A 13,203-nucleotide genomic window follows, 5' to 3' on the forward strand; every position below is an offset into this window, starting at 1 on the left:
AACCTCTGTTTTGTTTGCAATTGTTTAATATCCATGAGAGCAGAGCATTTTTTGAGCAGAATATCAAAAGATTAAACAATAAAGAAAAATTTTCAGTCGTCTTTGCTCATATTTACCAAAGGTGCCAATATTAGTGGTGAGCACTGTATGGATATGATATGTAGTTATAACAGCATGTATGTCTACATTCTATCCATAGCCTATCCTATTAACCTCATAATTAATTAAGCTCTTGTTACTCTTCTGCTCTTTCCTCTTGCCATCTCATCGACCAGTCTGAAGGTACATCAAATGATTGTAGTGCATGGTGTGACATTTGTACATACATATCTATCTGTGTGTAGTGGACTACACAAGAGAAGTGTGCAGCATGCCACCCTGCATGTGAAATGTGACTTCACCACTTACTGCAAGGACATGACTGTTTATGGCTGAGGCCAGACTGTTCATCTGTGAAGTGCAGCTGAATTGTTTGATGAAACATTTAGTAATTTCTAGTTACAATGTAGAGCTGAGTGCAAAAGTGTAGCCTGCACAGCTGTCTCCTGTAACAAGACATGCACCTAAAACAAAATACAAATCCAACAGAGAAAAATAATCTGGTTCTCTTAATTTCCAGAGCTGATGTGAAGAATGCAGTGCATGACATCTGGTAGAATTATAATGAGCAAAAATAATTAATCTGATTCAGTTTTATTTGTATAGCATTTGTAGCAATTGACATTGTCACAAAGGTGACAATGTTACAGAGGCAAAAAACTCCCTGATACGACATGAGAAAGAAACAAGACTGAAAAGGGAATGCCTCTTCTAGGTGACACCAGATAGTTTGATTTATAAATCATTACTTTTCTACTAAACATGTTGAAAGGATATTGAATATAAGAATATTGTGAATCTGAGGTCTGGGGTGAGTGAGCACAGCAGTTTTTAGGACAAATCTACAGTATATTGTATTATCAGGAGGTCTAAAAGCTGTTAGGGTATCGAGGCAGTTATAAAAGGATGAGCCCCGTCAGTATTTGTCCTAATCAGAGGAAAATACAACATTTTTGAGTATTATTATACACTATATGGCCAGAAGTTTTGGACACCTGACCACACATCCCTATGTGGGTCTTCCACAAAGTTGGAAGCAAACAATTGTGTAGGATGTCTTTGTATGCTGTAGCATTACAGTTTCTGTTCTCTGGAATTAAGGGGTCAAGGAGCCCTGACCTCAATCCCACTGAGCACCATTGGGATGAATTTGAATGCTGCTTTCACCCCAGGCCTCCTCACCACAACATCAGTGCCTGACCTCACTAATGCTCTTGTGGCTGAATGAGCACAAATATACCCACAGCCACACTCCAAAAGCTAGTGGAAAGCCTTCCCAGAAGAGTGGAGGTTATTACAACAGAAAAGGGGACTAAATCTGGAATGGGATGTTCACCAAGTACATATGGGTGTGATGCTCAGGTGTCCACAAACTTTTGGCCATATGTTTTCTTGCCTGTGACAATTAAACATTTGTGAATCTTGTCCTATTTATCCTAGGAGCATGCAAACTTTTGCACTCAACTTTACATAAGTACATATTTCTTGATCCCATTTATACTATTGATAGTCCCTGATGAGCTGTTTCAGGGTGTCATGGTTATAATGTGGTTGTTTTTTTGTTTGTTTTTTTTCCTCTGTGGAAAATTTGTTAATCTATTCAGTGCATTTGCACATTCATGCATATAATTTTCCACTCTCTCAAACCTTGTGTGATTTGGTGAGCCATTCATCAAACAGCAACCCTTTGTTTCTTAATATATGAAATGGAGATGCTTGTATATTTGGAATGCAGCACAAGAGTAATGTTCCATTGGGTGCATGTTGTTTTGTCACAGTGCCTTAGTGGAAGTTATGGCACACTTGTGCACATGAAAACAAAACCCAACACAATTGTCTGAGGTGCAGAGCTTGTAGATTATATATGTAAAGATGGGGAAAATGGCATGCGTATTGTTTTTAAGCAGACTGTTGCTATTTTGTACACCGAATCGCCATAACATTAAAACAAGTGACAGGCTAACCGAATATCATTATCTTGTTACATTGGCACCTGTCAAGGGGTGGGATATTTTAGGCAGCGAGTGAACAGACTGTTCTTGAAGTTGATGTGTTGGAAGCAAAAAAAATGGGCAAGCGTAAGGATCTGAGCGACTTTGACAAGGGCGTAATTGTGATGGCTAGACCACTGGGTCAGAGCATCTCCAAAACGCCAGATTATGTGGGGTGTTCCCGGTATGCTTTGTTTAGTACCTACCAAAAGTCGTCCAAGAAAGGACAACCAAATTCCCCAGCTCTCAATCAGATCGAGCATCTGTGGGATGTGCTGGACAAACACGTTCTATCCATGGAGGTCCCACCTCTCAACGTACAGGACTTGAAGGATCTGCTTCTAACGTCGTGGTACCAGATACCACAGCACACCTTCAGAGTCTTGTGGAGTCCGTGCCTCGATGTGTCAGAGCTGTTTTGGTTGCACAAGGGCGGCCTACATGATATTAGGCTGGTGGTTTTAATGTTATGGCTGATCTGTGTATATATATCTTCATAAAATGTTAAATAGTGCTAGATTCATGTATAGATCCATTCCTGTTTGGACTGATTGTTTTGCAGTTTTGACATGTGTGCCCTCACGTGCAAGCATGCCTGCCTGACTCACTCTGCTACTTTGTGAGAAGATATGTGAAACTTCTTCCTCTGTGAAAACGGGTCTGACAAGAAAACATTGAGTTTTTATCCAAATGTACTGAACCTTCGTCTTAGTCACACAGTTACAGATTTCTGCATGTCACACCATCTGATGTTATTATCTTTGCACCATCATTTAGATACATCACCTTATAATGAACTGAAGTGTTTTTGTGTGTGTGTTTGTTTATGGTAAGGTGGTGGTGGGGGACAAAGTGGTGCTGATGCCTGTGAATGCTGGCCAGCCTCTTCACGCCAGCAACATAGAGCTACTGGATAACCCAGGCTGCAATGAGGTGAGACATGTAGCTAAATACGATTTGAACACGGAAGCCCTGGTTTATTAACATCTTAAATAAAAAGGGTTAATTTGTGCAGGCTGATAAAACGTGCATGCAGTTAGTGAGTGATTTACAAAGAATGATTTGCATTAAATGAGGTCACATACAAAGAAGGGGAAAAGACAATCTTGAAATATGTTTTTTGCATGTGGAAAAGTTCATAACTCAGTAGAAACCTGGCACAGTAATGTGTATTTATGCACCATAAAGGAACAACACAATGGGGGCATGCTGTGGAAAATAATCAGCGACGGGGTAGTGTGATGCAGCCTGTCTCAAAGTGAAGTTACTGTTACCACCCCATAGTGGATTATTTTCCAATAATAACACATCTTGAACTTGTTATTCCTCTTATACCGCAGCGATTTTCCAACGCTAACGTTGTCTTCATTATAGAATGACATACCATGCAATTCCATTGCTTTATATTTACAGTTCATGCAAGTATTTAGGTTAGTTCCTATTATCACTTACATTATATCAAATACAAACAGTTGTTTCCTTACCAGCCTCTCTTTTGTCCTCTCGCTTCAAGTTATTAGCTTGTTGTGTTACTGGGAAACCACAACGCACAAAGCCAATTCTCCATCCTGAAGAATTTCCTGTGTCAAAAAATGTAAACTTAGTTTTATTTCTGACTGTTACATAGTGCTAGCGCTGGAGACACCTTTCAAAAATGCTCAATCAACATCTGCTAAAAGAACGTGTCCCCATATGAGTCACTACATGCCTTAATCCCTTAAATTGAGCCCCTGTGTAAATGGTCTGCACTTATATATAGTGCTTTTATCCAAAGCGCTTTATACTGTTTCTCATTCAACACACACACACTGGCGCTAACTTGCCATCGGGAGCAACTTGGGGTTCAGGGTCTTGCCCAAGGACACGTTGGTATGTGGAGTCATGTGGGCCGGGAATCGAACCGCCAACCCTATGATTAGTGGATAACCCGCTCTACCACCTGAGCCACAGCCTCCCGGAAAAAGACATGGAACATGAGACATGCATTAGTGTCCTTTTACTTATGCTGATGACATTGAGCCATTCCGATCAAAATTTTCCTCCAATTAAATTCTGCCAGTGTTAGAAGATTTAAGGCACAGTCCTGTAGTCTGGCTTCTCCTACTCCGTACGAGTCTTCTAGCCTGCGTCTGTTTTTCACGTCTTCACTGGCGTACAGTCTGACATTAATGACCGCTGAGATCCTACAGTGTGACATGGCTTACAGCGGGGATCGTGTTCGTACAGTCTGACAAGCAACAGTCGCAAAGGACTATTCAAAATTGCACAGTGTGTACGCAGCTTAAAACTGCATAATTATCAAGACAAACCGCAAAACCGGCCTGTTTTGTTTATTTTGAAATACACGATCATCGGAACCTCATGCTAATAAACGTGTTTGTACGCTTTTCTGTGGGGATTATCATGTTTTATGTCTTTATACACACAAACCTTTAGTAAAACCTAAGACCTGAGATGTCAATGGCTCCTGCTTCTCTGAAATTTGTGTTAAACAAATACGGATTGTCCAGAACAGAAGAGTACGTGCTGTAACTCATGCCAAACTTCTGTGTAATACTTACTGTTTTGTGTGTGTGTGTGTGTGTGTGTGTTGGTCAGGTGAATGCTGTAAACTGTAACACCAGCTGGAAAGTCACGCTCTTCATGAAGTTTAGTGATTACAGAGATGATGTTTTAAAAGGGGTGAGATTTGATCCGTTCTTTTATTTTTGGTCCAAATAATAATAATTAAAAAAAAAAAAGAAAGACATGAACTCACAAGCGACATAATGACCCTGTCTCTACGTTTCTCTCAGGGAGATGTGGTGAGGTTGTTCCACGCCGAGCAGGAGAAGTTTCTAACCTGTGACGACTACAAGCGGCAGCAACACGTCTTCCTGAGGACCACGCTGCGCCAGTCGGCCACCTCCGCCACCAGCTCCAAAGCACTCTGGGAAATTGAGGTAAAAGCCAAACAAATGCATTAATACAATACTCTCTATGCAAAAGCGTCATGTGATTGTTCTCCATGCTGTTCTTTTGAAATGGGTGGTGTTATTTGTTTTAATTAGGTGGTACATTATGACCCATGTAGAGGAGGAGCTGGCCAATGGAACAGTCTTTTCCGCTTCAAACATCTGGCCACAGGCAAATACCTGGCTGCAGAGGTACACACCTCATCCATCATCATTCGTTCGTCTTCAGTAAGTGCTTTATCCTGGTCAGGGTTGCAGTGGATCTGGAGCCTTTCCCAGAAACTCTGGGCTATTTAGTGTCATTTCTTAATTGATTTAGCTGACATTTGGAAATTGTGCTTCCAGGTCATATGCTGCAGATGGCAGTGTTCCCAATGCTATCCTGAGTCCAGTCATATTTATAACGTCCTTCTGTTTCATGACCGTGATCCTGAGACTTTTGTTAAAGTGTATGAATGCATGTTTTTGCGTTTCAGGTGAATCCTGATTACCGAGATGAGAATATAGATACGAAATCAGAGGTAAGGCAGACCGAGGTGGAAGTCGGGCATTTTATTGACTTTTCCTCATTTTCATATATTCATTTGATATTTCCTTATAGTATTTTTGCCCCAGCGATGCGTGGCATCATTTGCACAGCAAATTTAGCAGCTTGTTCCTTTTCGGGCACTACAGATTTTTATTTGGAAGTTTGTTTCATGAAGAGTGCTTGAGGTTTGAAGTGCATGTTGTGTAGCTTTGCATTAGAAGGAGTGTCTAATTGTGGCAGTGTGTTCTGGTCGACAGTTTCACAGCACTGCGCCTCAGCACTTCCTCTGCACACTCTCAAACACCATCAGCTCTTTCTTTTTCCTCTTTCTGTCTCTATCTCTCCATCTTAATCACACTGTAGAACCTGTGCAGCTTGTTCCCAGCACTCTGGTGAATTTAAAACTATTTTCCTACCTCTTCTGGACAGTTATGCTATACTGGTATTCATTTCCACCGATTCCAAATGCGCGCGCACACACACGTGCATGCGCAAACACTCACTCAATCCCTCATTTGATTAATTCCCGTGCATGGATGGGGCTTCTTACATAATGTCTGAGTCTGGGATGCCCTGTGGGAGATGCGGTTTCTACGTCTGTAGAAAAAGAAGAGGGAAAAACAGAGCTGCAGAAAGGCTGAGGAATGAAAACATTGCCCTTGTGGACTTAGAACAAGTCTAGATTATAATGGTGTGCGCATTACAGCATGACATTTCTGCCGGATATCAGTTCTATTTGAGTGATTCCACGACTGTGGTACCAGTTAGCTTTTGTTTAATCCGTATTCAATATTGAATCAGCATGCATAACCATTCAAAAATGTGTAAACCCAGCTCAGGTATCAATATCAACATTCAGTACATTTACATGGACAAAAATAATCTGATATTAACCCGCTTAAGACAATACTCCGTTTAAGAAACTACCATGTAAACAGCAATTTTTTATTACCTTAATCTGAAGTCATACTCGTAGTAAACACAAATCAAATTAAGACATGTGAAGTACTTCTGTTTTAGTCACATTATCGACGTGTATTACAGACATGTAAACACCTTAATCACATTATTAACGTCGTGTGGGTGTTTTCACTGCATTTTGCTACAGGACACGTACACACAGCAGTGCTCAACTGTTTGACGGCAAACAAGAGAGCACGGCTGCGTCCAAAACCACGTACTTACCTACTATATAGTAGGTGAATCATGTATCTCAGCAGCTATATAGTTGGTAAGTACGCGGTTTGGGACGCAGCCCACAGCTTCAAGCTGTCGTCTATGTGCACGTATAGCATGACAAATAATTAACTGCACTTGAAACTTTCGTAAAATTAAAAAGAAAAACACCCAAAACTGTATACAGTACCATAACGAAGACCAACTGTATATTGATATGTGAAATTCTGGAGGGAACGTCGGACAGCGTGATGTGGGGACGTAATGACGTGTGCCGTTAATCGCTCTATGTTCTATAACAAGTAAAATGGGAACATGAAAGGAATATTCTAAAATCGACTCATGTAAACACTTTAATCACAATATTGTCTTATTCAGAATAAGGTCAATAATTAGATTACTGCTGTCCATGTAAACATAGTCAATGTTTCTTTGCTGTCAAATAAGTAACAGGGTTGAATTGTTTTAACATAGAACTAGCAAATGTAATTAACTAGTAGCATCCATGCCAATGGAATGAAGACATTCCACTGATTTACTTAAGTGTTGTTATTATTTTTTGAATTCTAATGTATTTAAACATGGAGTAACATGGTTGTACTTTCAAAGTGGCCTCACTAGTTAATGAAAGAATATTATTGCATGCAAAGATGGAGGAAAAAAAAATGAGAGAACGTACTTTTCTTCTTCCCATGATCTTCAGAAAATTCGGGTGACGCAACTTCCTGTTGAACATGTGAGTTAAATATTCAGAATATTGGTTGAATGCGTTCAGCTAACAGGGTTGAATGAATGTTGGTGTGGGACGACTAACCAATTCAGTTTTTATAACGTATTGATTTAACATATAACAATGTCTTTTTCATTAACTTTACATACATATCTGTAAATGTCATGTCAGTGGGAAACAGTTGACACCTCAATCGTGGAATCACACATATTTGCATTCAGACAACAATAGTACCCTTAAACAACAGAAAAGGATTTGATGACACATTTGCTAATGATGGCTAATGATAATGTTATCTACTGTGTAAATAAAACCAAGCAGTAATAGCCTTTTTAAGCTTAGACTAACTATAATATGATATATGTAAACAAATAGCCAGGATCACTAGCAAGCTAGCTAACATGAGGCGAATGATTATGTAATTAAAACCATTAGCCAGGCTAGGTAAAAATTTAGCTAAGATTGGCATGTAATATTTTGAATTTAAAACCAGTAGCTAGGTTTACTAGCAAGTTAACTAATATTAGGCTAATTATTGTATATTAAACTAGCTATAATTATAACTGACTATAGTCAAGGTTGCTAGCAAGTTTAAGCACCTCACACTCCCAGACTGGTAGCTGTTGTGTGATGGAGGGAAGCCTAGCTGAGAGGTGGAAGTGACTAAACTGGGTATAAATAGCTTCCATTGTGCATTTTTTTTTTCCTCTGATTTTTCACTGAAAGTTTAATGGTTAGTGTGGAAATAGTTTTCATGAGTATCAAAGAAGAGTTTTTGACATCCTTTTCGGGACAGTTCAGTTCAGCTGTTTGTCTTTTCCTAAGCTTTTTTTTCTGAACTTGCTTGAATTCCAGTTTAGCTTTTAATGCTGTAAGTATGAGCTGTAATGAATATGGTGCTGCGTCTCGATTCGCCTTTTATCATTCCAAAATATTATCCGAGATCAGATGTGTGTGTGATTTTAGATGAGTGTGTCCCAAATTGTAGTATGTTGACATGAGTATCCCAAAGGTACCGGGTGGTTACTATTTCCGGTCAATTTTCGAAGTGTGGATCCGTGGACACTTTTTTTGTAAATGCAGCATGGGTGTTTAATATTTAGTCACCTCAAAACATCTCCACAAACCATGTCTGTGCTCTTCCCCCAGGCTGAGACAGACTCTGTGTTCTCTAAGAAGAAGCGGTATCTGGAGAAGATAACTTACATCCTAGTGTCTGTTCCGCATGGCAATGACATTGCGTCTCTTTTCGAGTTGGATGCCACCACACTGCAGCGAGCAGATTGCCTTGTTCCCAGGTTTGACTTCCAAATGCACATATAGCAGTATGTCATTATAGATTCTTATAGCAACACCAGTTATGCCATCAGCGCTTTTGCTCCTGTGGTCAGCCTGTCATCATTGTTTCTGGTATGTTGTACTCACTGAACTTGTTTTAGATTCTGAAATAGTGCTGTGTTTCAGGAACTCCTATGTTCGGTTGAGGAACCTGTGCACCAACACTTGGGTGACCAGTACTAACATCTCGATCGATTCTGAAGAGGAGAGACCTGTTATGCTCAAGGTGTGCAACAGAAAGTCAGAATAAAAACTGTTGGCTTTGAGGTTAATTGCACAACATTTACAGGACTATTTTAGCAATTTATATATATCAATCAGTAACCACATACATCCTAGGGAGTGCCTGTAGTTCCTGGAAACATTGTTTGTTTTTGGAATGCCTTTGCAGATTGGTACATGTCCCATCAAGGAGGATAAGGAGGCATTTGCTATTATCTCTGTACCTCTGTCTGAGGTGAGAGACCTGGACTTTGCTAATGATGCCAACAAGGTTCTGGAGTCATTTGTACGCAAGCTGGAGAAGTGCCAAATTGCTCAGAATGACCGCAGGTATGAATCAAATGTACATATGTATACTAGGGGTTGTGTAGACTGGTTAACTTATATAGTCACCAGTCGCTGCTGTGGGGAACTGTTCACTAGTGAGGGGGGAGCAAAATAAATGCACTTTATTAGACTATATTTCAAACTAGATGAATAGTTTTTGCAAAACTATTTTGCAATAGTTTTTAATGTTCATTTGCTTTAATTGAACATTATCGCATTCATTATGTAGCATTATCCAGTCCCACTCAGCTAGTTTAGTGTGGTGCGTTCCAGAGACTGACCCAGACTCATTTTCGAGGCTGAAGTGGAATGAGACTCTACTGTAGACATAGCATCCTGCAAACAAATAAGTCAGGCCAGAGAGCTATTAGGAGGGCTCTGCTGACTGGCATGAGCTTCCATACTGCACACTCTCAGTTCCAGAAATAGTGTACACAGTGCTGGTCACAGTAATACTCAGATTAATGTTTTTGCACTTTTTTTTGTGGCGATTTATTTACTCTCGTTGTTAACAGTGTGGCCTAAATAGCATTGAAGCTGGAATATTTTGTAGCCTGTGTAGGGATGTTAGGTTATGTACATATTGAATTCAGTTAATAAAATAGCTTGGATATACTGTCTTGAATCAGTTTTTGCTTTAATTTTTGGAGAAGAAGACTAGATGAATACCTTTTTAAATTACCGGTAAACTAGTACTGTATTGTACAGTGAGAATATTTAGATTTTCCTTGTTTGATCTCAGTATTGCATAAAGTTATAGTTTATCGTGTGTGTTGTTCAGGTTTGTGACCAAGCTGCTGGAGGATTTGATCTTCTTTGTATGTGAGGTGCCTAATAATGGCCAGGATGTGCTATCTGTGGTCATTTCCAATCCCAATAGAGAAAGACAGAAGCTTATGAGAGAACAGAACATTCTGGCACAGGTACACATCCGCATCAACACCCAGACCATTATTCTGTGATTCCTTAACATACTGATACAGACCTTACAGTAACATGCCTGTATTACCAGCTATGCCCAAATTCAATTTAATAGTCAAGCTAATGTTGATTTCTGTGATGATTTCCAGACCAGCTGTGTGTATTTGATTTGAGTTGTGTGTGTTTTGTCAGATCTTTGGTATTCTGAAAGCGACATTTGCAGAAAGTGAGGACGGGCCCATTCTGAAACTGGAGGATCTGGGCGATCAGCGCAATGCCCCATTTAAATACATGCTGCAGCTCTGCTACAGGATACTACGACACTCGCAACAGGACTATCGCAAGAATCAGGCATGAGACAATATTATAATAATATATTTATTATATCATTTTAAAGATACAGTACCTTAGTTCACCAAAACACTTTGGTTTACAATATTGTCATGCAGTGGATATTGGAGCTTTCTTTGTATCAGGCTCGTGTTTACATTTTTCTGGCCTGGAAAAATGCTCCACCCCCATTTGAAAGCCATGCTTTCCTTTTTCTCCGTCCCTTTTTCCTCATTGCAGTTTGCAAGTTAAAAATGGCAAACTGCTCTGTTAATCAAAGTATTTTAAGTGACACAGATGGACCCTCAGACAGTTATTTTAATGGTCCTGACCTTCTGTTCTTCTCCTTATAGGAGTACATTGCCAAGAAGTTCTCCATCATGCAATCTCAGATCGGTTATGAGATCCTGGCAGAGGACACGATCACAGCCCTGCTGCACAACAACCGTAAGCTGCTGGAGAAGCACATTACAGCACGCGAGATTGAGACCTTTGTCAAGCTTCTACGAAAGAACCGGGAGCCCAGGTCTGATTACGCAATACAGTTTAGAAGCTCAGGGCTTTGTTATACTTATTGAACAAGAACAAACATGAACTGCAAAAGCAATTCATTCTAGAAAAAAGCTGCACAATTTACCCTTATTATTGACTCCATACAACCTAAACGTATACTGTACTTAGACATATGAACACACAATTTCTTCATTTGATTTGTCACTCCATGATGAGTTGTGTTTTTGTGAGTTTTCAAGATGAACACATTGTAGACGGTGTTGATGATTATTAATAGTTGGAAATAATACAGCCGTTCAAAATCCATTACATAGAGGACCGGATCAGACAGAGAAGCAACCAGGAGGCCGGGGGTCATGCTCAACACGATGTCATCGCCGCCACCACCATGCTTCACTGTGTGTATGGTGTTCTCGCGGTGATGAGCAGTGTTTGGCTTTGACCAAATGCAGCACTTTGTGCTGATGCCAAAGATAGTTTCTGCTATTTGTGGTGTGTCTGGGCTATGGTTGTTCTGTAAACAGCTTTTCCCATCTGAGCTGTGAATCTTTCCAGCTTCTTCTGAGTTACAATTGACTGCTTCTCTGATTAATGCCCTCTTTATCCGGCTATTGATGGTTTTTATTCCAGACACACAGTTCAAATTAAGTACATTTCATTGTAATGCTCCAAAATGTTGAAAATTCATGGGGGTGAATACTTATGCAAGGCATTGTAGCTATTAGCTGTGTTTGTTTAAGTCAAAACCATGTAGGCCTGAAGATTTTGTAATACCATGTTTGAAACGTACAATTATGTTCATAAAAAGAACAGATAGCGATGAGAATATATGTGGTACTAAAAAGCGAAGGCTTGTCTGTACAGTAGTTTATATATTTATATATATATATATATATATATATATATATATATATATATATATATATATATATATATATATATGTATATATATGTGTATATGTATGTGTGTATATATATATATATGTGTATATGTATGTATATATATATATATATATATATATATATATATATATATATATATGTATGTATGTGTATATATATATATATATATATATATATATATATATATATATATATATATATATATATATATATATATATATATATATATATATATGTATATATATATATATATATATATATGTGTATATGTATGTGTGTATATATATATATATGTGTATATGTATGTATATATATATATATATATATATATATATATATATATATATATATATATATATATATGTATGTATGTGTATATATATATATATATATATATATATGTATGTATGTGTGTGTATATATATATATATATATATATATATATATATATATATATATATGTATGTATGTGTGTGTGTATATATATATATATATATATATATATATATATATATATATATATATATATATATATATATATATAATATATATATATATATATATATATATATATATATATATATATATATATATATATATATAATATATATAATTTTAATGGGGGAGCCATCCCATTACATACATGGGGCTTATATAATAATGCCTTTGTTTGTGAAGCCACAATAGTTATATTTAATTAAATTGTAGTTGAACTGAATTGCTTAATGCTATGTATTAATAAAATAAACCTGATTAAATTGTTAACATAACTTTTTAGGTTTCCATTATTGCATCCAATCAGATACATTAAAGTACTTTTTTTTTTTTTTATCCAACTTGGATATCCAACATCTTGACCACCTCATGTTTTTGTCCACATTGCGCAACCTTAATTTGATGTTGTGTTTCTTTGTTCATAACATTACTGTAACTACAAATCCTTTTATTTGTGTAAAATAAAAAGGAGCTATTACTGAAACGAGTCTTACGCTTTCCCTCAGGTTTCTGGATTACCTTTCAGACCTGTGTGTGTCCAATAAAACGGCTATCCCAGTCACACAAGAACTCATCTGCAAGTTTATGCTCAATCCCAGTAATGCAGACATCCTCATCCAGACCAAGTAAGATTCTTCCTCTGTCCAAATAAAGTGTGAATATCCGTGCCCGATT

The 13,203-nt window shown here is 38.0% G+C and overlaps 1 protein-coding gene across 2 annotated transcripts in view; it reads left to right on the forward strand.

Annotated features, from left to right (window-relative positions):
* itpr2 (inositol 1,4,5-trisphosphate receptor, type 2) overlaps positions 1 to 13,203 on the forward strand; it is a 100,808-nt gene that overhangs the window by 16,628 nt on the left and 70,977 nt on the right. The window contains exons 6-18 of one of the 2 annotated variants that reach the window (XM_017465724.3): positions 2,925 to 3,023; positions 4,689 to 4,772; positions 4,886 to 5,032; positions 5,141 to 5,272; positions 5,521 to 5,565; positions 7,453 to 7,485; positions 8,629 to 8,777; positions 8,944 to 9,043; positions 9,209 to 9,369; positions 10,148 to 10,289; positions 10,480 to 10,638; positions 10,971 to 11,143; positions 13,035 to 13,154. In XM_017465724.3, coding sequence (XP_017321213.2) covers positions 2,925 to 3,023; positions 4,689 to 4,772; positions 4,886 to 5,032; positions 5,141 to 5,272; positions 5,521 to 5,565; positions 7,453 to 7,485; positions 8,629 to 8,777; positions 8,944 to 9,043; positions 9,209 to 9,369; positions 10,148 to 10,289; positions 10,480 to 10,638; positions 10,971 to 11,143; positions 13,035 to 13,154 — 1,544 coding nt within the window. The remainder of the gene's footprint in view (positions 1 to 2,924; positions 3,024 to 4,688; positions 4,773 to 4,885; positions 5,033 to 5,140; positions 5,273 to 5,520; positions 5,566 to 7,452; positions 7,486 to 8,628; positions 8,778 to 8,943; positions 9,044 to 9,208; positions 9,370 to 10,147; positions 10,290 to 10,479; positions 10,639 to 10,970; positions 11,144 to 13,034; positions 13,155 to 13,203) is intronic. The other variant, XM_017465727.3, reaches the window with a different exon arrangement.

Source organism: Ictalurus punctatus, chromosome 4 (assembly GCF_001660625.3).
Source record: "Ictalurus punctatus breed USDA103 chromosome 4, Coco_2.0, whole genome shotgun sequence".
In the NCBI taxonomy this organism is placed as follows: domain Eukaryota; kingdom Metazoa; phylum Chordata; class Actinopteri; order Siluriformes; family Ictaluridae; genus Ictalurus; species Ictalurus punctatus.